Source organism: Helianthus annuus, chromosome 15, assembly GCF_002127325.2.
Source record: "Helianthus annuus cultivar XRQ/B chromosome 15, HanXRQr2.0-SUNRISE, whole genome shotgun sequence".
NCBI classification, from domain to species: Eukaryota; Viridiplantae; Streptophyta; class Magnoliopsida; order Asterales; family Asteraceae; genus Helianthus; species Helianthus annuus.
Window position 1 is genome coordinate 2612446 of NC_035447.2, and position 26352 is coordinate 2638797.

The window sequence follows — 26352 nt, forward strand, 5'->3', positions numbered from 1 at the left end:
ATCACTTAGCCTCATACTAATAACTAGGTTAATTATCCCTAGTTAACTTAATAGGTTCGGGAAGTTATAACCCGTTATATTTTAAGTCCCGTTAACTCGGGCCTTTCATAACTTTATTGTCTCAAGCATTTATTCACTTCTTATCTAATATTAGGATTAATTATTTAAAATCCTAATATTTACCGGATAAGTTTTACCGCTAATGGTATTTTACCCGTCTTTTAGTGCTAACGGGGTTTGATTACCAAACCCGTTTTCGGGGTGTTACAGGTTGACCCGAACACGACCCATTCAACCCGAATTTTTTATTTTTTTTCTGAAATTAATATATTAAAATTAAAATTTACTTAAAAAACACAAATGTATATAATGATATCATATTTAAAATATAAAATCTATGTTAATTTCTCTTTTTAAGTTATAATCATTGCATAAAATACACATCCCATTGAATTTATAACATAAAGTATATTGTAAAAAATATAATATAGTATAAATGTGTTAAACGGGTCAACCTGCCAACCCGACCAGGTTGACCCGAACCCGACCCGTTAACCTAAACGGGTTCGCGGGTTCAACCTGAAACTGACCCGAACCCGTTTAGACTAAACCTAAACCCGCGAATTTTGTGTTAGGTTCGTGTCGGGTTTTCGGGTCGCGTCAAAAATTCACGCCCCTAATCACAACGTAAAGTAAATTGAATCTTTCTCGTACAATCATAACTTATTCTACAGGATGAATAAAAGCTTTGAAAAAAAAAGAACCACAATTTGACTCCACTCTGTTCGGAACAAAATTTATGAAAACGTACATAACATAAGTAAGAAAATGTATTATAATACAAAAAAATATATCCAAATGTAGACCAACTCGAATTGATACACACGCATACATAAATATATGCACGTAAAAATGGTTTTTTAAACGAAAACGTGTTATATTTGACCAAACTTGTTTACAGAAAAAGTTTATGTCGAAACGTAGACACCCTTACATTTATATGGATACGTACATAAAAATATGCTTGGAAAAATAGTTTTTTTAAGTAAAAAAATGATATTGGTATACAAAAGAATTAACGAACGAATGTTGTCGAAGGAAATTTAAATTAATAAAAAACTAGGGGCTAAAAATGTCAATTGTTAAAGTAGCAGAATAGTAAAGTTAGTTAAGGGACTAAAATTGATTACTTTAAAAATGAAAGGGCCATAGCAAACCTAAGGGGCTTGAAATGCAATTAGGTAAAACTTTAGGGGGCAAGGCAAAGCCGTAGGTATCCCCACCGACTGTCTTTTAAATAAGTATAGAATGTTTACACTTCAAAACCAGGATACAACGAAAAATTGGATTTTCACAAAAAAAAAAAAAAAAAAAAAAAAAAAAAAAAACATAGCCTTTATCAAATAGTCATCAGGTCTAAGTATAGAATGTTTACACTTCAAAACCAGGATACAACGAAAAATTGGATTTTCACAAAAAAAATAAAATAAAAAAAAAAACCATAGCCTTTATCAAATAGTCATCAGGTCTTCACAACTAAAGTACAATCGAACTTGTCTAAGGTTATGTAAATTAGGGATGAACTCGGTACCAGTATCAAAAGTATCGGTACCGAAAATCACCAAATATGGATACCTGTACCGGTACCAAGTCCCATATATAAATCATAGTTTCATTGTGCCAACTATTGTTTTTACCAAATAGTATACTCATTACCCTTTGTAGCAAAGGTTATATCCTTACACGTAAGAACAAGTTAGTTTTGATGGTGAGTTTTATGTTCTAACATTTTCAACACATATAAAAATAAATGATTTTTCCAAACATATGAAAACATGCCAATACAAGTTCAATTCCGAATATAATATGATTCAGATCAGTTTACTGTTTTTTTTTAATTATCTTCCAAAAGGCTCTTTCTTAACTACTATTCAGATTAACATGTAAGAAGCATTAAGCATATGTTTAAAATCAATTTTTTTATAAACATCTCTTGAAATGGAGTCAGTTAGAAAACTAAAAACTTGAAGTGTTACTCATTAAACAATTCCCTAAAATATATGCTCTAAGGATGAGCATATGGGACTTGGTACTAGAACAAAATTTCCCGTATCGAAATTTTTTCAGTACCAATTCAGTACCCGCTTTTTGGCATTTTCGGTACAGTACCGACCCATTTTTGGCAAATTTCGGTACCGGTACCGAGCTCATCCCTACTCAAGACAATGCGTTGACACAAAACCATGCGATTATTATTATTTTATAACCTTTTGTGTATTTATCTATTAGACTATTTACATACTAATCTACTACTATTAACAAGTCATACATGCACCTTACATGATTTGAATCATTCAAACTTTTTTTATATAGGTGACTAAGTGAGGCACCTTAACACCACACCGTGTCTTTTAAGTTCACCACTTATTAGTAACAATAATGCCAATAGCATATTCAACCTTGTAGCAACATCCTCTTATGGTAAGTGATAAGGGTGGAGGGTATGGTTAATCACTCTAGGGTGATTGAGTGAAATCCTACCCAATAATATTATGTCATGTCAACTCCTCATTCTACTCCCCATTTTACACTCAATCACTAGGTATGGTCCAACACCCCTCAATTAAAAAAAAAAAAAACTTGATTGGTTGAGTGATCCCTCTCCTCTCCTCTCCCCTGTCCTCTCAATCACATCGGTGACTACACACCGAATACCCACTCACCGAACAAGTTAATCAAGCGGGTATGGTCACCGATCGGTGAACCCCACTCCCCGCTTAAGTCACTGAACATTATACCCTCCACCCTAACCCTCATAACCCTTGAGTAGAACAATCCTCACTCCTCGTTAGTAAATGGTTCACTAAGAAGTATCAAATATAACGTTTTCCCCAACAAGATATACAATACATCACATATTTTTGTACAACTCCCTTCTGATAGCATATACAAATAACTAGAGATACTGGTAACAAGGGCTATAAACAATAACTAGAGATACCAGTAACTAGGGCTATAAACGAAACGTGCACAAACACAAATGGCACACAAATGAACGTGAACAACGAACATATGTTAATTTGAGAATAAAAATAACATTTTCAATCCTAAACATTGGACAGAATCACCCAAAATTAAAAAAAAACAAAGTATCTGACATAACTATCCGAAAATACATTGACATAATAATCGCAAACATAATTATCTCGAAATGAGGTCTCAAAATTGTAAGTTCCCAAATGACTAAGTTTAAAGTTCTTGATATGAAGACCAATAATCTTTGATTTACCATTTCTATCCATCCAATATACCAACCATAATCTTTGGACCACATATCCTATCTGACTTGGCCAAACTTTCAAATCTTTTCCCATTGTATCCATCATTCATTACAGGTTTTGTAAATGTAGATTGTTTAAACACTTCATCTGCATAATTATTTACACCAACACCATTTTGACTACTAGACTCCATTTGCCATCAAGCTTGATCACTGCTATCATTCATGATGGTATAGAAATTATCAGCGAGCATTTGAATAAGGGTGTACGGGGCGCAATCGGGGAGGGCCTCGGTGAACGATTTCCCCGATCGGGAACACCGCCGCCATCCCCGCGGGGTCCCGAATCGGGGTTAAATTTGGGTGGGGGGTTACCGCTTGCATTTGCACATCGTTCGAGGGATATGACCGTTGAACGGTCGAATTGTTTATAAAAAAAAAAAAAAAATCACTTTTTTTAAACTAATATAAATACCCAACTCATTTTCACCCTTTTTTTATACACAACCCATCTCATTCTCACCCTTTTTTTATACACAACCCATCTCATTCTCACCCTTTTTTTATACACAACCCATCTCATTCTCTATATTTTTTTAAACTCTCCAACCACAACCATTATTTTTTATACTATCCAACCAAACCCCATCCACTTTTTATTTTTTATACACCGAGCAATGGAGAACCGACCCCGCGAGGCCAAGAAAAAAAATAAGGGGCGGGGGTGCTCACCTAATAGGGGTGGCCATGCGATTTCTAGTTTCAATGTAATTTTTTTTTCTAGTTTGAATGTATTTTTTTTTTCTAGTTTGAATGTCTTTTTTTTATATAAATTTTTAAACATCAACAAAAAAAAAAAAAAAAAAAATAATTTTGAACTCACCTAATAGGTGAGTGCCGCCATCAAAAAGGGGAATTAGGGGAGTGTATTAGGTGAGTTGACGTGGCACCATGTGATTGGTTAGGTGTAAGATGGGGGACTCACCTATTAGGTGAGCACCCCTTACACCCTAAGAAGCTTGAAAACAAACACAAAAAAGAATGACCTAAAATCTTTGGTTTTAAAAGCATTTTGATCCCAAAAGCCGATGCATGATGCGCGTGCATCACATATGCAAGACGTTCTTTATAAAAAGAATATAACTTTACCTTGAAGACAACACAAGATGGATCATACATGCATCACATAACTTGGAACAAAAGAATAATGAATGCACACCATAATCACAAAAAACAAAAAGAAAAACAAACAGGAATCTTTCAATGAGAACATAACTTGTGACAACAAGAATATTAATAGTAGGCAGCTAAATCGATGATACGCTAGGAGTTGGCTAAAAGGTCTAAATTTCCTAAAAATGTAAAAAGTCATAAAACACCAAAATGTTAACCGTAAAACACACCAAAAACTCACTAATAACAAAATGAAGATTACTAAGGGTAGTGTTTTGTGTTTTGGATGATAAGACTCTGATTATCGAATGACAAACATTATTGTGTTTTATGTTGATTACCATGTTATGTTTTATATTCATAGTTCTACGATTGTGTGTTTGAAGTTTTTATGGACCATTATGGCTAGAATATGGTGTTTTAGTAATCTTCACTATGTTATTTGTGGGATTTACGTGTGTTTTATGGCTGAAATTATAGTATTTTATGACTTTTTACACTTTTTAGGAAACTTGGACATTGTAGCCGAACCTCACCCATCGATGATAATGTATATATTTTTTTTCTCAATAAGCTAAGTATCACCTTGTTTGTGTTAAAGAACGTAAGCATCTTGCAAACAAATAGCCTGTGTACCGATCATCATAACGACATTGAGGTACTTATTCAGTCACTTTACGACAACTAACACGTATAATATAAGGTTTGTTCTAGTTATACACAAAAGGCATGCGGTTGAATAAAATATTGTAATAAAACTAGAATAACTAAAAGTCGGTTGCATGAATAAAGTACGAGAAGTGTTTTCAAGCTATTGCTTTATACCTTGCTTGTATGACTCAAAATCCATCTGCTCTTAGCTCTTCATATGAATTTTGCAACATAGCGTATACCTTGTCAAAAATCGTTGACAACGGTTGATCAAGCAGGAGTAACGTTTCCATGTAGGAATGCACATAAATATCACCAGTCCCACGCGATATCCCCAAGTTACTAATGTGTTTTAAGTTAGGTTCATAAACAACAAGGGATATTGCATTCCGGCCATCTTCTCTAACTTCCATTACAAGTTCACCACTCTTCTTAAATTCACGTACGCCTATTATTCTTGCATATGGCGCGTGAATAGTGTATAATTTTGTAAACGATTTTCGTACACCATCCTCCATCATCCAAACTTTGTAAACTGGAGTATAGTCCTCCTCGGTACCGCGTTCAACCAAAACAAGAGACTCCCTTAGATTATATATGTACAAGTTCCACATAGGCCCGTCATATACAAAACTATCCGGGAGGTTTACTTCTCTAAATTCTTCGCTTGTCATATCAAATGAAATAATCATATTATAAGCTTCAATTTCATCATCTACAATTTCATCATCTACGATACTCTTATCAGTAGCAAGCCAGTAATAAACCCCGTCTACACAAACCCCACCTTTTTGAACTCCAAAAACAATCGGTTTACGAGGGACATTGCTATTCGGACTTCTCCACACCCCCGTGCTTAACGTATAAACCTCAACTTGCCAAGGGATGCTAGTCACACTTTCCATATCCGTAAACCTATAAATATATCTAATCTTGACAATCTTAGGGTCACTCGTCTCACGACAAACTCCAAACCCGAACTCGGTTTTAAACATCTTATCATCTACAAAATTAGGCACAACAACAGGAACAGCTTTCGTAATCAAAGGATTCCAAATAACAAGTTCTCCGTAGTCATACAAACACAACAAGCCATGAGAACTGCCTATTGTCCTACAAGGGTTAAGCATCTTAACGAACAGAGGAAGAGTCGGGGAGACTCTCTGTTCAGGGAAAGTATTATCATCAACGATTGAAACGTATTTTGGCTCGGAACCATACCGACGAATATATACAAGTAGATGTTGCTGTTGGGACCTGTAATGAGTGATAAAATCGGAGCTATCGACGAGAGATTTCCATGATTTGGAGACTGATCGGAATCGGATCAGTGATTTCACCGGAAGATGTTTAATGATTTCCTCTTGAATCTCGAAAGGCACGTTGTCTAACATCTTGATTTTGATTACCGACTCACCATATGAATTTCTAGGGTTTCTAACGAGTGAACGAATGAAAGATTTGGGGATTTCTGCACTGCTGGAGGCAATTAAAGGGGAAAAATTGGAATTTAAAGAACGGGAACCGGTTTCGGTTTTGGTCAAAAACCGACTCCGGGTAGGGATCGGTTTTATCGGGTTTTGACCGGTTTGTTCGTTTTACTCTTTTTTTGTTTGGTCAGTACAGGTCCGGGTTTTGACGGGTAAAGTAGGAATCGGTTCTGATGGTTCCAGTTTGGTTGTTTTTTCTTTGTCCAAATCTGGAACTGGCATGTACCCGCGGTTCAGATAGGGTAGGAACCGGTTTGAAGTCGGGTATTTTTGGTCGGTTCCGAGCCCGTGTTTTATGCCGACCTCTAGAGGCAATAAGATATTACATCGTAGTGTAGTTAGTATGAAATTAGTTTGACTAGCCCAATATGGAATCCAATTGACTTTATCAACAAGTGGGTTGGTTTGATCTTTATGGGTGATTTTTTTTGGGACGTCAAGTGGAGCCATGGTGTTTTAGAATTTTTTTTCTTTTGAATCGTGGTAAAATTTTATGTAAATACTGGAACTAGCAAGGAACTAGATATAAAAAAACACCAAAACAAACAAAATTAGACTTGGAAAGCTAATACTTCTTCAGTTGTTTTGGTTTAGGGGCTGCAATTTAGAACGACTTTTCACCCACAAATACCCACCGGACATAATTTGTTCAATCAAACTAGAAATTGAGATCGCCTTGTTTGAGAAAACAAGTTCATTGAGAGCCTTCCAAATGCTCCAATTTCAAACATGGAATAATGAAGAATTTAGAATGAAGGTAGCTGCAAGCTTTGAGCCGATTTGAAGAATTGACAACGAGTTTTTAACGGATAACTGATAGCCAAAATAAAGAAACTAAACAGTTGTCGCTTTTGGAACTTGGATCGCAACATAAATTTTTAATAGGGTTTGTTAACTTTGAAAAGGTTTTTTGTGAATACATTAAGGCTCAATAAGGAATGAGATATATGGAATTTTGATTTTAGGTTTTGTAAATATGCACTTAAAGAGGTATGGAAAGGGATATATGCTTCTCCCTTTTCCGTTTGTGCTCTTTTTTGTGTATATTGAATGGTCTTTACTTTTTCACTTTTGTTAACGTTATTTAGAAATTAAGTATATGGTATTAACTTTATGTTTACTCATAACACATTTAGTTTGGAAGACTGTTTGTTTCTTACGTAATGTTACACCTCAAAACCAAGATGCGACGAAAATTTGATTTTCACAAAACATAGTCTTTTGATCCCAAACACCATAGAAGTAACCAAGTCCTCAAAACTAAAGTACAATCAAACTTATTTAAGGTTATGTAAATCATAGTTCCATTATGCCAACTATTGCTTTTACCAGATAGTCATCCATTATATTTATAGGGTGTTTGGGATTACGTTTTGAAGTAATTATTTAATTTTTGCGTTTGTAAAACATAAATAATCTAAAAAAGTGTTTGGATGAAAAAATGATTATCTGCCTCCAAAATACAGTTTTGGAGAACATGTACCTACATGCTTTTTCAAAACGCAAAATCTATTTGAAAACCTATTAATCTATTTTGAAAACACAACACCAAACACCCCCTTAATCTATTTTGAAAACGCAACACCAAACACCCCTTGCTCATAACACATTTAGAAATTGTTATTGAGTAACTAGGTTATAACCCCGTGTATTACACGGGTTGAATAAATGAATTTTATATACCAAATAATAAAACATTATATATTAAATAATAAAATAAGTTATATCTATAAGAACCATATGTATTGTACGGGTTGAATAAATGTAATATTATATACCAAATAAAAAAAATTATATCTTTAAAACCATTCTATTACACGGGTTGAATAAATGTAACATTGTTTACCAAATAATAAAAAAAATATATTTTTAAAAAACCCCCGTGTATTACATGGGTTGAATAAATATGATTTTATATACCAAATAATAAAAAAACTATATTTAAAAAAACTAACGGATTTTTTTATATTTAAAGTAGGATAAGACTGAATATTAATCTGAACTAACGGATTTTTTTATATTTAAAGTAGGATAAGATTGAATATTAATCTTTATTTATTTAGTTAATATAAGATTGAAAAATCATATGATTGAATAGGTGGGAGGTTGTATTATAATAAATCGGTTAATTGTACTGAATGATAAAGATAATAGTGATTGTTGAACAAATTAATTAATCGAATATAACATAAACATTTTTGATATTAGGCGGATTTTTTTTAATTATTTGAAAGTTAATATAAACTTTGGAATTCGTATGAATTCTTATGAAATTTGATTAAATATTATTGATAATAAAAATTTGAGTAAAGTTCTTTTTGAGTCCATGTGGTTTGTGCATTTTAATCATTTGTGCAAAAACCAAACTTGTCTTGATTTGAGTCCTTGTGATTTCTAATTTTAACCATTTGAATCCAAAACGTAAACAACATACAAATTAGAAATATTTGGTTTTTGGATTCAAATGGTTAAAATTAGAGACCACAGGGACTCAAATGGTTAAAATTAGAGAGCACAGGGACTCAAATCAAGACAAATTTGTTTTTTGGATTCAAATGGTTAAAATACACAAACCATAGGGACTCAAAAAGGAATTTACTCTAAAAATTTGTATTAGATTAGATTTTAGATTTGATTAAATATTATTAATAATAATAATTTGTATTAATTTAGATTAAATATTATTATTTTTAGTATTATTAATAATTTTAATCAATTAAATGAGAAAATGACAAGTGTCCCAAAACAACTTTCTTTTATTATATAGTATAGATATAGATTTTGTAAGTAAAGCAGAAACTGTATAAGACGGCCCAATAAGACGACCCAGATTTCATATAAGATAAGACCGGCCCAGACCTTTTAATAAACTCAATGAATACGGTGTCGTATTGCCTTAACATCTTAAACTATCAGTTGCAGAAATCCCCAAATCTTCCATACGTTCACTCGTTGTTAGAAACCCTAGAAATTGATCTGGTGAGCTCGTAATCAAAATCAATCAAGATGTCAGACAACGTGCCTTTTGAGATCCAAGAGGAAATCATCAAACGCCTCCCAGTAAAATCACTCATTCGATTCCGATCAGTCTCCAAATCATGGAAATCTCTCATCGATAGCTCCGATTTCATCACTCATTACAGGTCCCAACGGCAACATCTTCTTGTGTATAACTATCAATCTGTTGATAATCGTAATTGTGTTTCAATCGTTGATGATTACACTTTCCCGCAACATAGCGTCTCCGTGACTCTTCCTCTGTTCGTTAAGATGCTTAGACGTTATAGGAAAATAGGCAGCTCTCATGGCTTGTTGTGTTTGTATAGAGAGGGAGAAGTTGTTATTTGGAATCCTTTGATTACAAAAGCTGTTGTCGTGAATGTGCCTAATAATGATGAGATGTTTAACACGGAGCTCGGGTTTGGGGTTTGTCGTGAGACGAGGGACCCTAAGATTGTTAAGATTAGATATATGGATAGGTTTACTGATATGGAAGGTGTAAGTAGCATCCCTTGGCAAGTTGAGATTTTTACGGTAAGTACGGGGGAGTGGAGAAGTCTGAGTAGCAATCTCCCTCGTAAATCGATTGTTTTTGGTTATCGACAAATTGAAGATGGGGTTTGTGTAGACGGGGTTTATTACTGGCTTGCTACCGATAGGAGTACCGTAGATGATGCAACTGAAGCTTATACTATGATTATGTCATTTGATATGACAAGTGAAGAATTTAGAGAAGTAAACCTCCCGGATAGATTTGTATACCATGTGTCTATGTGGGATTTGGACATATATAGTCTAAGGGAGTCTCTTGTTTTGGTTGAATTCAATTTCAATAATCCAGTTTACGATGTATGGATGATGGAGGATGGTGTACCAAAATCATTTACAAAATTATTCACTTTTCATGTGCCAGATGCAATAATAACATGTGTGCATGGATTTAGGAAAAGTGGTGAAGTTGTAATGGAGGTTATAGAAGATGATTGGGAAGTGCGATCTCTTGTTGTTTATGAACCTAACTTAAAACGCATAACTAATTTGGGTATATCGCATAGCGCTAATGATGTAAGTAAAATTTATGTGCATTCCTATATGGAAACGCTACTTTTGCTTGATCAACCATCATTTACAATTTTTGACAACGGTAATCGCTACGTTGTAAATTGGAATGGAGAGCTAAACAGCAGATGGAGTTTGAAGCATACAAGTAAGGTATAAAGCAATAGCTTGAAAACACTTCTCGTACTTTATTTATTCAACTCTAGATTCGAATTTCGAGATGATTTGGTTTCGTAACATACATTACTACATATTTGGTATCTCATCAATGACCCCATGTTTTCGAGAAACTGAATTTTTGTTATTATAATTTTTTTTATATTACAATATTTTATTCAAGCGCATGCCTTTTGTGTATAACTAGAACAAACCTCATATTATATTATATGTGTTAGTTGTCGTAAAGTGACTGAATAAATACCTAAATGGCGTTACTTTAGCTTTTTGAAAAAAAAAAAAGAAAAACTATTATCATTGATTTAGCTCCCACTATTAACATTCTTGTTGTAAAAGACTGTGTCAAAAATTACTATTTCAGTCCATTAGTTTAAAAATTGCGATTTCAGTCCCTATGGTTTCACTTTCGTAACCATTTCAGTCCCTGTACTTAACAGAATAATGGATTGAAATGGTTACGAAAGTGAAACCACAGGGACTGAAATGGTTATGAAAGCGAAACCACAGGGACTAAAATCGCAATTTTTAAACTAATGGACTGAAATAGTGATTTTTGACAAACCACAGGGACGAAAACAGTATTAACTCTTAATATATTTTGCGCAGTACCTAAGATTTTAGCTCATCTCTTTTTTGTGTTTGTTTCTAAGCTTCTTGTTAATGCTCGCTCATAATATCTTTAGTCTATACCATCATTGTGAATTTGGAATGTTTCTTGCTTTTGAACCTTTCTTTATGGTCATCACCTGTTAATTTGGAATATTTCTTGGTGCTGGATTCACTGATATCTCTTCTGCCACAAAATAAAAATTATATATTTCAGGAATAGAGTTCGGGACGTATGTTGCCACAACCACTAGATTAACACATAAATAGATTAAAATTTATATCATATAAAATAGATTTAATATGTGGCTAACTTTAATAATTAACATAAACTAGCAATAACACCCGCGCACGTTGTGGTGCGGGTACATCGTACACATCGAATGAATTAATTCAAACGTTATGCGATGCGTTAACCATATGAAAACGTGTGTTTCGACATATCCAATTGAACTCAATGTACCATATATAAGCATTGCGATTAGATCAGAACGTAAAGTAAATCGAGTTTATTTTGTACAATCATAACGTATTATATGTGATCCAACTCATACATAGAAAACATAACGGGTATAAAGGAAAAATTGACACGTTTAATCAAAAAGGATTAATTAAAGCTTTTGAAAAAAATAAGAAACCACAATTTGACTCCACTCGGTTGGAAACAAAATTTACGAAACATCCACAAAAAGAAGGACAACATATTATATTTGACTTAACTCATTTCCCAAAAAAATTAACGTCCAATCGTAGAACAACTTGAATTTATACCAAAATGTACATAAAATATGCACGTAACAATGTTTTTTCAAACGAAAATATATTGTATTTGACCTGACTCGTTTCCAGAAAAAGTTTACGTCGAAACGTAGAACAAATAGAATTTATACCGACACATACATAAATATACGCACGTAAAAAATTAGTTTTTTAAGTAAAGGAAGTACAGGGGTAAACTCAAAACAAACTATTAGTAAAAAAAAACTTAATGCGTTAAAAACGTTTGTAAAACCGTGCCAATTTGCACCAATGCCACACGCTGCCAGCGACCACCAACAATGCAAAAGCTTGTAAAAATAAAATAATAAAAAAAAGTAAAACCAGACGAAAAAAACGTTGAACCCCATATGCACGTTGTGGCGTGTTAACTCGCAAAATTTAAAACGAAAAACTTGCTAAAGATGAAAAGTGTGGGGGACCAAAGTTGAAAATAAAAAGTGCTGGGGTTAAAATTAATAAGATGAAAACCTTTGTGTTAAAAGTAAAAGTCAATGGGTTAAAATACAAAAATAAAAACCTTTGGGTTAGAAATGGAAGATCAATTTTTTTTTTTAAAAACTCCCCATGCATAACATACAACAACTTATAGCATAAACATGTTAGTAAATTATAGTATGGAAATAATTTTGATTTAATCTTTAACTTTATATATAATAACATACTTGAGTTATCAATTTTGAACCGAGAAAGCCAAACCCAAATTGATTTAATCTTTAACTTTATATATAGTTTATCAATTTTGAACGGACAAAGTCAAACCCAAATTTTTTTTTGAAAGGAAAACTTCATTAGAACCGACCAAACCCGAAAACCGGGCGGCCAAAACAGAAAACAACAAACGATTTACATAATAACAAATTTACACCAATCCAACCACGAGATAGGGTTGTTCTTAATCCTATTTTTGTACCATAGATACCCTAACGATCTAACTTCGCTGAAAATAACCTCCACCTTGACGTCTTCCCTTGAGAATATAGACTTGTTCCGGGCCGACCAGATGCACCAGCACGCAGTAACAATAACACCTTGAACAACCGGTCTGATTTTAGCCGTAATACTTCTATCCAAGTGGATTTCCAGCAGGTCCTTGAAAGAAAAGGCGAAGATCGGAGCTAGCCCACACCAACGGCTGATTTTATGCCACAACTGAACAGCCGTATTGCAAGAAGTAAAAATATGTTCAGCAGTCTCGATAACCTCCTTACAAAACGGACACAACCCATCCCCAATCTGAATATTCCTTCTAATAAGAGCGTCCGACGTCGGGATACGGTTCATCTCGGCTCTCCATACCAGAATATTACATTTTAACGGCACCCAGGAACACTATTCCATTACAAATAAACTCCGGTTGACAGCTGCTTCATCGAGAATCGACCTAGCCGATTTGACAGAAAACGAGCCCGCAGGATCTGACAGCCACCTCCAATCGTCCTCCTTATTGGCTAACACGACCGTAGATAAAGCACCCATCAGTTCGACCAGCTCTCTACGTTCCTCATCTAAAACAGGGTCATGTCTCCAAAGTCAAACCCAAATTGATTTAATCTTTAACTTTATATATAGTTTATCAATTTTGAACCGACAAAGCCAAACCCAAATTATTGTTCCATCTGTGCTGAAATAAATCCCCAAATCGTGAAAACCCTAGAAATTGATATCATGAGTTCGTAATCAAAATCAAGATGTCAAACAACGTGCCTTTCGAGATCCAAGAGGAAATCATCAAACATCTCCCTGTAAAATCACTCATTCGTTGCCGATCAGTCTCCAAATCATGGAAATCTCTCATCGGTAGCTCCAAATTTATCACTCTTTACAGGTCCCAACAGCAACATCTACTTGTGTATAACTATCTCTCTGTTGATCATCCTAATTGCGTTTCAATCATTGATGACAACACTTTCCCGCAACAGAGAGTCCCCCTCACTCTTCCTCTGTTCGTTAAGATGCTTAAACGTTTTAAAAAAGTAGGTAGTTCGCATGACTTGTTGTGTTTGTATAGCGACGGAAAACTTGTTATTTGGAATCCTTTGATTACAAAAGCTGTTGCTGTTGTTGTGCCTAATGTCGTAGATGATAAGATGTTTCAAACCGTGCTCGGGTTTGGGGTTTGTCGTGAGACGAGTGACCCGAAGATTGTCAAGATTAGATATATTGATAAGTTTGCGGATATGGAAAGTGTAAGTAGCATCCCTTGGCAAGTTGAGATTTTTATGTTAAGCACGGGGGTGTGGAGAAGTCCGAATAGCAGCAATCTCCCTCGTAAATCGATTATTTTTGGAAGCGGAGATGGGGTTTGTGTAGACGGGGTTTATTACTGGCTTGCTACTGATAGGAGTACCGTAGATGCTCAAATTCGAGCTTATAATATGATTATTTCATTTGACATGACAAGTGAAGAATTTAGAGAAGTAAACCTCCCGGATAGTTTTGTATACCGCGGGCCTATGTGGGATTTGTCCATATATAATCTAAGGGAGTCTCTGGTTTTGGTTGAACGCAGTGCTGTCGGGACCGATAATCTAATTTATGATGTTTGGATGATGGAGGATGGTGTACCAAAATTGTTTACAAAATTATACACTATTCACGCACCATATGCAAGAATAATAGGCGTACATGAAATTAGGAAGAGTGGTGAACTTGTAATGGAAGTTATGGAAGATGATTGGAAAGCAAAATCCCTTGTTGTTTATGAACCTAACTTAAAACGCATTAGTAACTTGGGGATATCACGTGGGCCTAATGATGTAGGTCAAATTTATGTGCATTCCTATATGGAAACACTACTTCTGCTTGATCAACCATCTTTAACGATTTTTGACAATGGGAAACGCTACGTTGAAAAATTCGAATGGAGAGCTAAGAGCAGATGGCTTTTGAGTCATACAAGCAAGGTATAAAGCAATAGCTTGAAAACACTTATTGTACTTTATTTATGCAACCCTAGATGATCTTCAAATTTAAAGATGATTTGGTTTCGTAACATATATTACTGCATATTTGGTATGATCTTAAATCACCCCATGTTTCAAAAACTGAATTTTAGTTATTCTAGTTTTATTTTATCACAAAATATTTGTTCAACCGCATGCTCTTTGTGTATAACTAGAATAAACCTCATATTATATGTGTTAGTTGTCGTAAAGTGACTGAATAAATACCTCGATGCCATTATGATGATCACCAATGTTGTAGAAGGTGCTAGGCGCTAGTCGGGCGGTGAGGTACAGCCTAGGGATTAATCGGGATTAATCGGAATGGGATTTTTGTATGTATTTTTTCCAAATTATATATATATATATATATACCCAATAATATAAAAATAATACTTCAAAATTCACATAAATACTTCAAGTTTCAGATAGTATGGTTCGATTTTGACCGATTTTGACCAATTTTGACAGCCTAGGACAGCCTAGGACCGATTTTGACCGACTAATATTGTCCGATTAATCCGATTTTTGACCGCCTAGGACCGATTTTGACCGATTTTTGACCATGACCGATTAATTGACCGCCTAGCTCAAAATTAGGCAGTAAGTGACCGCCTAGCGCCTAGGCGCCGATTAATCGGCCGCCTAGGCCGATTTCTGCAATAGTGATGATCACATAGGCGATTTGTTTGCAAAAATGCTTACATTCTTTAACACGGAAGGGTGTTACTTTAGCTTATTGAAAAAAAGTATACTATCATCGATTTAGTTGTCCTTGTTGTCACAAACTATGTTCTGATTGCAAGATCTCTGTTAGGTTTTTTTTTTTTTTTTTTTTTTTTTTTTTTTTTTTGTGATTGTGGTGTGTATTCGGTATTCTTTTGTTCCAAGTTAATGATGCATTTATGATCCATCTTGTGTTGTTTTCAAGGTAAAGTTAGATTCTTTTTATAAAGAACGCCTTGCATATACTGATGCACGGTTGCACACCCATCACGCATCGACTTTTGGAATCAAAACGCTTGGGATCGCCAAACGCTTTTGAAACCAAGACACCTGTTATTTAAGCTATCTACCTTTCTTTTTGGTCATCGCCTGTGAATTTGTAATAATTCTTGGTGATGGATTCGCTGATATCACTTTTGCCACAAAAAAAAAATGTATATTTCAGGAATAGAGTTCAGTATGTAGTTGCTACCACCAGTAGATCAACAGATGAATAATAGCAGTGATCAAGCTTGATGGCAAATGGAGTCTAGTAGTCAAAATGGTGTTGGTGTAAATAATTATGCAGATGAAGTGTTTAAACAATCTACATTTACAAAACCTGTAATGGATGATGGATACAATGGGAAAAGATTTGAAAGTTTGGCCAAGTCAGATAGGATATGTGGTCCAAAGATTATGGTTGGTATAATTGTTAAATTAATATATGTTCGTTGTTAACGTTCATTTGTGTTTGTTTACATTTCATTTATAGCTCTAGTTATTTGTATATGCTACTAGTTATTTGTATATGCTACTAGTCTTTGCCTCGCACGCATTGCGGGCACTAATCCAAATATTTTTCTCCCATAGCATGTACGTTTGTGTTTCGGTTACCAGTACATACTACTAATAACACGATCTTAAAAAAAATAGATGGTCATACAACTTGGACCCGGACCCGAGTGTTGGAAATCAGGTCCTTGATCGAACACTAAAACACGGGATTGAACAAAATGTTCGACTCTTTTTTATTATTAAACAATGAGAGCACACAAATGACCCTATCCCTCTATTTATACTAAACTTGTTATAGTCCTAACCCGACTCAAACTCTGTTAAATAAATAAATGAGTAAATTACGATTTTGGCCTCTGTGGTTATATCACTTTTACCATTTTAGCCCAAAAAGGAATTTTTTAACATCTGAGCCCCTAACGTCTTTTTTTCTTACCCTTTGGCCCTCAACGTCTTTTTTTCTAACCCTTTTGGCCCCTAAAAGTAAATGGATGAGGTTAGTGTTAGGGGCCAAAATGGTTAGAAAAAAAGACGTTGGAGGCTTAGATGTTAAAATATTCTTTTTTGGGCTAAAATGGTAAAAGTGATATAACCACATAGGTCAAAATCGTAATTTACTCTAAATAAATAAATAGTCAACTAGATAAACCTATCTAATTAAATCTAACAATTATCCATATAAAGACTTAATAAATAATTCACCGTAATTATCTATAACTTATTTTTATCTCTTTAATTCAAGATTAACGTCTTCACCAACCAAAAACACCGGATCCATAACTAGTTCTTACCCTACCCGAACCGTGGGTATGTTTCAGACCCGATCGAAGAAAAAAGAACCAAACCAGAACCACTTGAACCGGTTCCTACTCTACCCGGTCAAAACCCGTACCTCAACCAACTGGAACCCAAAAAAAACCTTGCCAAACCCGGTAAAAACCCAAACGTTATTGGAACCGGTTCCTACCCTACAGGAATCGGTTGTTGACTTTGTTGACCCAAATCAGACCCGGTTCCGGTGCTAAATAAAAAAACACGTTTTGTGCACCTCTAAATTGCCTCCACTCCATTAGTGCAAAAATCCCCAAATCTTCCATTCGCTTGGAAACCTTAGCAACTGATAACGTGAGTTGGTAATCAAAATCAAGATGTCAGACAACGTGCCTTTCGAGATTCAAGAGGAAATCATCAAACGGCTTCCAGTAAAATCACTCATTCGATTCCGATCAGTCTCCAAATCATGGAAATCTCTCTTCGATAGCTCCAATTTCATCACTCATTACAGGTCCCAACACCAACATCTACTTGTGTGTAATCATCGATATGGTTCCGAGCCAAAATACGTTTCTATCGTTGATGATAATACTTTCCCTGAACAGAGAGCATCTGTGACTCTTCCTCCGTTGGTTAACATGCTTAACCCTTATAGGACAATAGGCACTTCTCATGGCTTGTTCTGTTTGTATAACGACGGAAAACTTGTTATTTGGAATCCTTCGATTAGAAAAGCTGTTGGTGTTGTTGTGCCTAATGTGGTAGATGCTAAGATGTTTAACACCGAGCTCGGGTTTGGCGTTTGTCGCGAGATGAGTGACCCGAAGGTTGTCAAGATTAGATATATTAGAAGTTTTGTGGATATGGAAAGCGTAACTAGCATCCCTTGGCAAGTTGAGGTTTTTACGTTAAGTACCGGGGAGTGGAGAAGTCTGAATAGCAATCTCCCTCGTAAATCGATTGTTTTTAAAAATAGACTATCTGCAGGTGGGGTTTGTGTAGATGGGGTTTTTTATGGGCTTGCTATTGATAGGAGTACCGTTGATGCTCAAACTCTAGCTTATAATATGATTATTTCATTTGATATGACAAGTGAAGAATTTGGAGAAGTAAACCTCCCGGATAGGTTTGTATACCACGGGTCTATGTGGGATTTGCACTTATATAATCTAAGGGAGTCTCTTGTTTTGGTTGAACATAGTGCCGATGTTGATAATCGAGTTTACAGTGTATGGATGATGGAGGATGGTGTACCAAAATCATTTACAAAGTCATACACTATTCACCTACCAGATGCAACGATAAATCGCGTAGTAGAATTTACGAGGAGTGGTGAACTTGTAATAGAAGTTACAAAACATGACGGGGAATCGTCATGGCGTGTTGTTTATGAGCCCATCTCAAAAGAGATCAGTAACCTTGACATATTACTTGGGATTGATGAAGGAGGTTTTTTTTATGCGCATTCTTACATGGAAACACTACTGCTGCTTGACCACCCATCATTTATGCTTTTTGACAAAGGTATACTCTATATTGGAAGTTTCAAAGAGGAGTGCCAAGAACTGAAGGCTTTTGAAGGTATAAAACAATAGCTTGAAAACACTTCTCATACTTTATACATGCAACATTAGATGATCTTCAAATTTCAAGATAATTTGTTTTTTATAAAATACATCACTGCATATTTGGTATGTTCATCAATCACCCCATGTTACCAAAAACTGAACTTTAGATATTCTAGTTCTATTACGTATTTTGACTAAACCGTATGCATTTTGTGTATAACTAGAATAAACATACTTGTCATTCTTAACTCGCAGGAAAATTCATCTATATTAATATGTTTTACCTTATACCTAAGCTTTCAGGTCATCTATATTTCATATTGGTAAATTTAAGCTTCTTATTTAAATGGCTAATGATAATTTCTTATATCATCATTGTGAATTTGGAATATTTCTTGCTTTTGAATCTTTCTTTTTTTTAATCACCAGTGAAGTTGGAATATTTCTTGCTTTTGAATCATTCTGTTTGGCTATGTTAGATAGGATATACAATCTAAAGAGTATGGTTGGTGAATTGGATGCATGAATGAATGGTGAATCAAAGATCATGGTTGGTGAATTGGAGTTCATATGAAGAACTTCAAGCTTAGTTGTTTGGAGAACTTAGAATTTTGAGACTTTATTTTGGGATAAATATGTCAAGTGTTTGCGAATAGTTATGTCAAGTACTTCGTATTTATTTGAGACTGAAAAAGTTGTGTTTTTTTCCTCAAATTCATATATGTTTGTTTGTTCATTTGTTTTCGTTTATGCTTGTTTTTGTTTGTTTGTATTCACTTATGTTCATGTGTGCTTGTTTATGTTTGTTTATAAAATTAACGAATGAATATGAACAAATTCCTTTCTTAAACAAGCGAACATGAACACAGGTAAAGACAAATAGTCCATGCACAAAGAGTAAAGACCATATGCCTAATATAAACATTGCCCCTCCTAGTTTTCCTTTATTTTTCGTCTTCTAACCTCTGCTTGAGCTCTTCTTTCGTATTTTCACATTCATAATATTTTCATCCTCGATGTCGAGCACCTTAGAAAATTTCTCATAGAGCATGAAATTCATAGATCCAACTGATCGAATCGTTTCCCATGGTCTAGATAATCGGAACACTAAAAGCGAAAAGCCTACATTTGGTATGACGACGTGGAGAAACCACAAAATATAATGAAATCACTAAAGTTGTATCCAAGAATGAGAAAATGACATTCACAAGTGTAAAATATAAGTGTGATAACAATGATGACATCCACTAGTTCTTCCTTGTTCATATGAGAACGGATAAGGGTGACGACTTGACGTTGTCCAAATGATGGTGACACTCATCGAAAGCATCACTTTCAATTAGTGGCGGACCCTTGATTAATCAAACTTTTAAAGGATGCGATAGGGTTTTTATACCAAGTAGGTACCCCCACCCCCTCTTACAAGCAATCAACATTTATTGTCAAATCAAAACAATAAAACATTCATGAAACTAAACTTAACAATAAAAAGATATTAAGGACACAATAAAAAGATATTAACGACAATAACAATTAGGTGATATATAAAGTTAATAAAAACCTAAATGTCTTCCTTGAAGCTAGTCTTTACAAGGAAGGTTGGTACTATTGTTATATTGGCGCCAACCCACGAAACTAAAACTTATAAAAAAAAACAAATTATTTTGCAAAAAAAAAAAAAAAAACAAATTTTATTCAGGTTTTATGGAGGCCAAATGCAAATACAAATATACAAGAACACAAAACTCACATTTATGAGATAACTTATTTGAAATTTTCCATAAACAAAAATCACAAAAGCCCAATGTTTTAGAACCTGGTTTTTATATGATTTGGCTTAGAAACGGTTTAATCAAGTGTATTGGATGGTCCAAACGGGTGTACCAGACAGTTTAAGCGGTTCGAAAGGACGGTTCAACCGGTATAAAAGACCGGTTTGAACCGGTTTTCAAAACATTGCAAAAGCCCATTAAATATCACAACTGATCCAAAGCGGTTCATCAAACTGACCCAACAACTTCTCCCCAACACTATTTAACCCCAAACACCCCAACTCCTTTTCACCAGGAAACCACGCCGGAGTTCCATTCTCATAACCGTTCCACGTCAGCCGCCGGAGGCCACTACCATCCAACCTCACCACATACAAATCACCGTACGGCTGAAACTGATTCGGCACCGACACCGGATCCGCCGTCACTCCACCAATATTCGCCGTAAACAATAACCACTCGCCGTCGCCACTAAAACACACATGATTAATCCTCTCCCTATCCACCTCCTCAGATCCTTCATCTCCGGCAACATAGATCCGCCGTACGTCACTTCCGTCGGAGCACATTACGTAGATGCTAAACGCATCAACATTCGTCGGATTATGCCGGTTAGAAGAAAACGCAATTAGCTTACCGTCCGGCGACCAGCACGGCATCGTATCGATCCAATCACCGTAGGTTACTTGCCGGATTCCGTGTTCGTTAAACTCTCCGTCAACAGCGTCTAATATGTAGAGGTTTTTGTGTCCTGACCGTCCAGATCTGAACACTAACCGTTTTCCGTCAGCTGAACATGACGGAAACGCATTGTTGCCGGTTTCTTCTCTTGTAAGTATCTTAATCTCAGCTTTTACATCTATTACATCATCTTCAAGTTGTTCTAGATCGAACGAAACCCTAGCGATTTGCACCGTAGCTTTAACAGAGTCGAATATCGGTCCGATTGATGTAAATATAACGTTCTTCTCCGTTGGACTCCATGAATTGTAGAATGTTGTTCGTCCTTTTAACAAACTCCACCGCTTTGAACCGTCGGATTTCACGATATCTAAACCGGCTTTTGAATCAAAATCAGGATTGAACGCGATTAGATCTCCGGTAGGTGAAAACGACGGAAATGCAACGTTTAGTCTCAACATTCGAAGCTCGTTAATCGGAGATGAAACTAGGTTTAAGTGTGGAACAATCGACTCACACTCACTGTCACTTGATTCAATTTCACCTCTAAATCGGTGATAACCTAGATAACCGCTGTTAGGAGAAACAAACGGATTATAGTGATGAAAGTTCTGGTTTAACAACTTCGTTACCGGATAAAATGTTTCTGATTCGAGATCGTAGATCTCAATATGGCGGTAGTTTTCGCTCTTCCTCCGTGTCGCGACGGCGATTTGACGGCGGTTATGCATAGCAGCCGGAGTAAAACAATGAACACCAGGAGGAGTCACGCGTCGAGGAGCGGTTACCGGAACGTCAAAACCTGACGGTAAATCTACAACAAAAATGCTCCACCAACCGTCGTCTGCTTGCCGGTGGAAGTAGATAGTACTCTCGCCAGAAAACGTAGGCCAGCCGCCTAGCGAACAAACGCTCCACCGCTTATTCGGATCAGTTCTCCGGAAAACAACAATATCCGTTTCCAGATGATGAAACTCACCGTTCCAACGCCGAGAACCGTACGATGCGACGGCGATTAGTTCACCGGATTGAGAAACTGACGGACTGTAATCAACACATCCATACGTCGTCAATCGAGTTACCTTACCGTCACCGGAACCGTTCAATTCAATAGTGTAAAGTGCAGACCAGCTTTTGAACGGTGAATCCGGCGGCTCGTGAGCTGATATGAAGAACAGACGGTTGTTTTTGATGATCGGACGGTCGTGAAACAGGCTCGCCGGAGCAGAAGGTAAGAGGTCCGAATCTAGGTAGATTTTAGGTGAACCGGTTCTCTCGGATACGTAGACGATGCTGCGGGGGTTATCGTCGGTTCCGACGAACTGAGCGTTGAAGTTGATGGAAACGCCGTCGGTGAGGCGGTGTTCGGTGGGAGGAGAGGAGGAGAAGTCGGTGAGAGTGGGAGGTAGTGGAGTGGAGAAGATGTCGAAGCCGTAGTGTGGGCGGCCGACGGTGGTGAAGACGATGGTGCCTTTAGGGTTTTCCATTTGTGGTGTAGATGATGGTGGATAATGGTTGAGAAGAGATTGGAGAAGATGAAGAAGATATGTACAGGATAAAGATAGTGTAGACAAGTGAGGAGTGTGTACTGCTGTTAGACCATGCGTAATGGTTAAACATTATAATGCCCCCTCCATGGGGCGTTTTGCGCCATGTGGCAGCCCAGTCAGCAAGGGGCATTATACCATAAAATGGTGTAGTGGGGCATTATTCAAATAATGCCCATGCAATCATTTCCTAATTATTTTTTTTAATTTAAAACATAAAAAAATACAATACTAAAATATTAAAAACAGAACTTAAAAATAAAGAAAATAAAAATACAGAAAATAAAAAACAGAAAGTAAAATAAAAATACAGAAAATAATAAAGTTTAAAAGTATAGGGGCCTAAGTGTCAATATCAAAGTTTTAAAAAAAAACCTTTCTTCTTCTTCATTCCCATTCTTCTTCCCTTCTGCAAACCCTGCAAACCCAGAAAATCCGGCCAAAAATCCGGCCAAAAATCCGGCCAAAAAATCCGGCCACAACCCCATCTCTCTCTCTAAACCCACATGTCCTCAATTGATTGGGCATTCAAACCATTGTTCAGCGTTTTTAAAACCACGCCACCACCATTTTTTTTCAAAAAAAACGCCCGGAAACGCCCCATGTAATGGGGGTTCCGGCGTTATCCGGCGTTTTTTTGCAAATTTTTTTTAAAAAAAACGCCCCGTTACGGGGGGTCTTAGTAGGAGAATTCAAATTGCACTTGTTTTCTTTCTATTATTAGGATTCGCGTATTACCACGGGATCAACTAATTTATAAAAAAAAAAACATAAAAATGTTGAACCATCCACACATGTAGTGGCGTGTTAACTGTCAAAGTTTGACCGAAACGTAAAAAGGATTAAGTAACTTGAGCGGTAAGAAAACCCACGTAAAAAGGAAATAAAAAGAACTAAAAAATCTTCAATGACGTGTTTGTCTAAGCTGATGACTTGTATATTATCTCATGCAATTCTGTTTTAAATGAAACTTACATCAAAACGTAGATTTAAATAGAACCAATAAAAAACAACACATGAAGGGAGGTATTAACTTGATGTTCCTAGCACACCTCACACATGGAAAGAGACAGAGAGTAAACAACACACATGGCAAAACAAAGTCGTGCATTGAAGGTGAGTACAAATAGCATAGCTACTTATACAAAGTTGAATAGTAAAATCAAAACTCATAACTAAGTTACTAATTAATATAGAGGAATACCATATAAGCACACAACCTTGCATTTATAACAATTGGAACTTAAGTTATTTTACACTAAATTTCACAAAACGAATGTAGTAATCCAAAACAACTAAACAGACAAAACCCTTAGTTAAAATGTTGAATAACCAAATCTCAAAAGAAAATTAGAAACTACGAAAGACTCAAGTTAACAAACAAAAACTCCACAGACTAAAAAGAGATGAGTCCAGATCAAGTAAACATCGAAGCTAGTAATTATATTATAGTTTATAAGATATATGAACACATAAACTCTCTAAGAAAATAATGTTGATAAACAAATATAAAGTAAATATGTGGAAAATATCAAATTTATACCCAAAAATTTATATACGAAAACTTCATACTCTCCACTAATAAGTGAAAAGTTCGGGGGTCGGACACCCCCTCCCGCCTCCACAAAGCTACACCCTTGCTTGTAACCTATAAATAAAAAATAGGACAAGTTTGTAGTTTTCAAGACACGAAATTTTACATATTTGATAACCAGTGTCGGCTTAACCATTTAAAAGCTAAAAGCGACGTAAAACTCTGGTCTTTTTTCAAATATCAAATTTATAAACCCATTTTATACCTCGATTTCGAATTAACAAGAACATAACTATAGAGAAACTAAATAAATTTAGAACCTAATCATTTTAACAAATAGGATACTTAATTAAGTCTCGCCAAATTAGTACTTTGTCATTGCTCTTAACATCCTGCATTTTACATAAATACAAAAAGATATGTTAAAAATGAATAACAAATAAAAATATCATATCATATAAAAGCAAAAACCAATTTCGTATTCTCATGGTAATAGAAATTAAAATTTAAAAATAATTTTTTTAATAATAATAATAATAATTTAAACATGTGCTTGGAGATCACGTTGTAGAGAAGTTCAATTCTCATTTGGTGCAAAAAGGAGTGAGGCACTAGTGGGCAGTGATAGGAGACCTAGGGTAACCTGGGTTCACTTAAGCCAAACGGGTTTTGCCGGTAATTTTACTGTCGTGCCTACGGGCGGGTAGGTTACCGGATTTTCCCCAAAATTGGTGGTGGATGACTCGGGTTACTCTCGGAGTACTCCGTTTGTACAGTGGGTGCCCCGAGAGTGTTCGGGATTAATTTATTGGCCGTTAAAAAAAACATCAGCAATGCATTGATGTATTTAACATCTTTTGTTATCTTTACTAATACATCCGCATCAATCATTTTAAAATGTAGAAAGTAGCGAGAAGCATTTGGTTTCGGGTATCAGTTGAATCGCTATCGTATCGTACTAATCATTTTCGGTATCGGCACCTATTTTTTTCGTTTTTCAGGACCGGTACGGTACCAATATTTTAGTTGATTTACCGGTAAATACTAGTGACCTACCATACCGATTATTTTCGATACTGATACTCATTATTGTTGTTTTTCGGATCTAGTACCAGTTGAGTACCAAGCTCATCCCTTACAAAAATTACATCTACAACTTTTAAGGATGCAATCTAATACGATGCATGTTTTTTATAAGAGAAAATCGTAAATCTAGCTATCTTTTATACTAATATATACAACATGGAAATACGTTAAACAAAATAGTCATGGAAATTGAGAGAAAAACATATTGATTTACTTGTTTTTCATGATTTGTTTCCACTCGAGTACATAGAACTTGAGCTCGACTTGTTTGCGCTCTATTTCTAAACTTGGATTCGGCTCGTGAGTGGTTTTTCAGTCTCAAACTCAAATCGGACTCGGCTCGTTTATTATTTATTAATTAATAACATGCTTGTTTAGGCTTGTGAGCCAACTCAAGCTCGATAACTAAACCCAGGCTCATTTAAGCTCGACTTGATTTGAGCTTTTTTCCAAGCTGGTCTCAAGCACCTTTGTTATTGTATTTTCTTTGGTTTTTAAATATTTTGTGAAATTATACATCTTTTCACAAAGAGATAAAGGATCTCAAAATAGTAAAGGGTTGACCGTGAAATGCGAGGGGAGATGGATGGATGTTGAATATTTCATGAAAACTAAAGAATAGGATTGTCAAACCTATTTTTAGAAAGAAAAATATTTATATATGAATTCAAACATATTTCACTTAGATTTTCATTCTCAAATCCATATATAAATACATAATAGAGGATA

General features: G+C 35.5%; 4 protein-coding genes across 9 annotated transcripts; 2 read left to right on the forward strand and 2 right to left on the reverse strand.

Annotated features, from left to right (window-relative positions):
* Positions 1-3069: 3069 nt before the first annotated feature.
* On the reverse strand, positions 3070-6575 carry LOC110909949 (F-box/kelch-repeat protein At3g23880). 2 transcript variants are annotated; one of them, XM_022154673.2, is made up of 2 exons: positions 5279-6575; positions 3070-3496 (listed from the first exon to the last, which is right to left on the reverse strand). In XM_022154673.2, exon 1 carries the CDS (start codon positions 6496-6498, stop codon positions 5293-5295), a length of 1206 nt encoding a protein of 401 aa, XP_022010365.1. In that variant the 5' UTR covers positions 6499-6575; the 3' UTR covers positions 3070-3496; positions 5279-5292. The 2 variants fall into 2 exon arrangements, with proteins under 2 accessions (XP_022010365.1, XP_022010366.1); XM_022154674.2 differs by having other exon boundaries at positions 3071-3493.
* Positions 6576-9461: 2886 nt separating this feature from the next.
* Positions 9462-16733, forward strand: LOC110909948 (F-box/kelch-repeat protein At3g23880). Of its 4 annotated transcripts, none has more exons than XM_022154672.2 (2): positions 9462-10806; positions 16330-16733. In XM_022154672.2, the coding sequence occupies exons 1-2, from the start codon at positions 9601-9603 to the stop codon at positions 16333-16335; spliced, it is 1212 nt and encodes a 403-aa protein (XP_022010364.1). In that variant the 5' UTR covers positions 9462-9600; the 3' UTR covers positions 16336-16733. The 4 variants fall into 4 exon arrangements, with proteins under 4 accessions (XP_022010364.1, XP_022010363.1, XP_022010362.1 ...); XM_022154671.2 differs by lacking the exon at positions 16330-16733 and adding an exon at positions 11654-11711 and having other exon boundaries at positions 9463-10806; XM_022154670.2 differs by lacking the exon at positions 9462-10806 and adding an exon at positions 13624-15119.
* A 907-nt stretch (positions 16734-17640) lies between these two features.
* On the forward strand, positions 17641-19717 carry LOC110909947 (putative F-box protein At1g47790). 2 transcript variants are annotated; one of them, XM_022154668.2, is made up of 2 exons: positions 17641-19016; positions 19487-19717. In XM_022154668.2, the coding sequence occupies exons 1-2, from the start codon at positions 17810-17812 to the stop codon at positions 19498-19500; spliced, it is 1221 nt and encodes a 406-aa protein (XP_022010360.1). In that variant the 5' UTR covers positions 17641-17809; the 3' UTR covers positions 19501-19717. The 2 variants fall into 2 exon arrangements, with proteins under 2 accessions (XP_022010360.1, XP_022010359.1); XM_022154667.2 differs by having other exon boundaries at positions 17645-19016; positions 19483-19717.
* A 962-nt stretch (positions 19718-20679) lies between these two features.
* LOC110909945 lies at positions 20680-23815 on the reverse strand. The gene is made up of 2 exons (XM_022154664.2): positions 23687-23815; positions 20680-23054 (listed from the first exon to the last, which is right to left on the reverse strand). Exon 2 carries the CDS (start codon positions 22941-22943, stop codon positions 20973-20975), a length of 1971 nt encoding a protein of 656 aa, XP_022010356.1. The 5' UTR covers positions 22944-23054; positions 23687-23815; the 3' UTR covers positions 20680-20972.
* Between the last annotated feature and the right edge of the window lie 2537 nt (positions 23816-26352).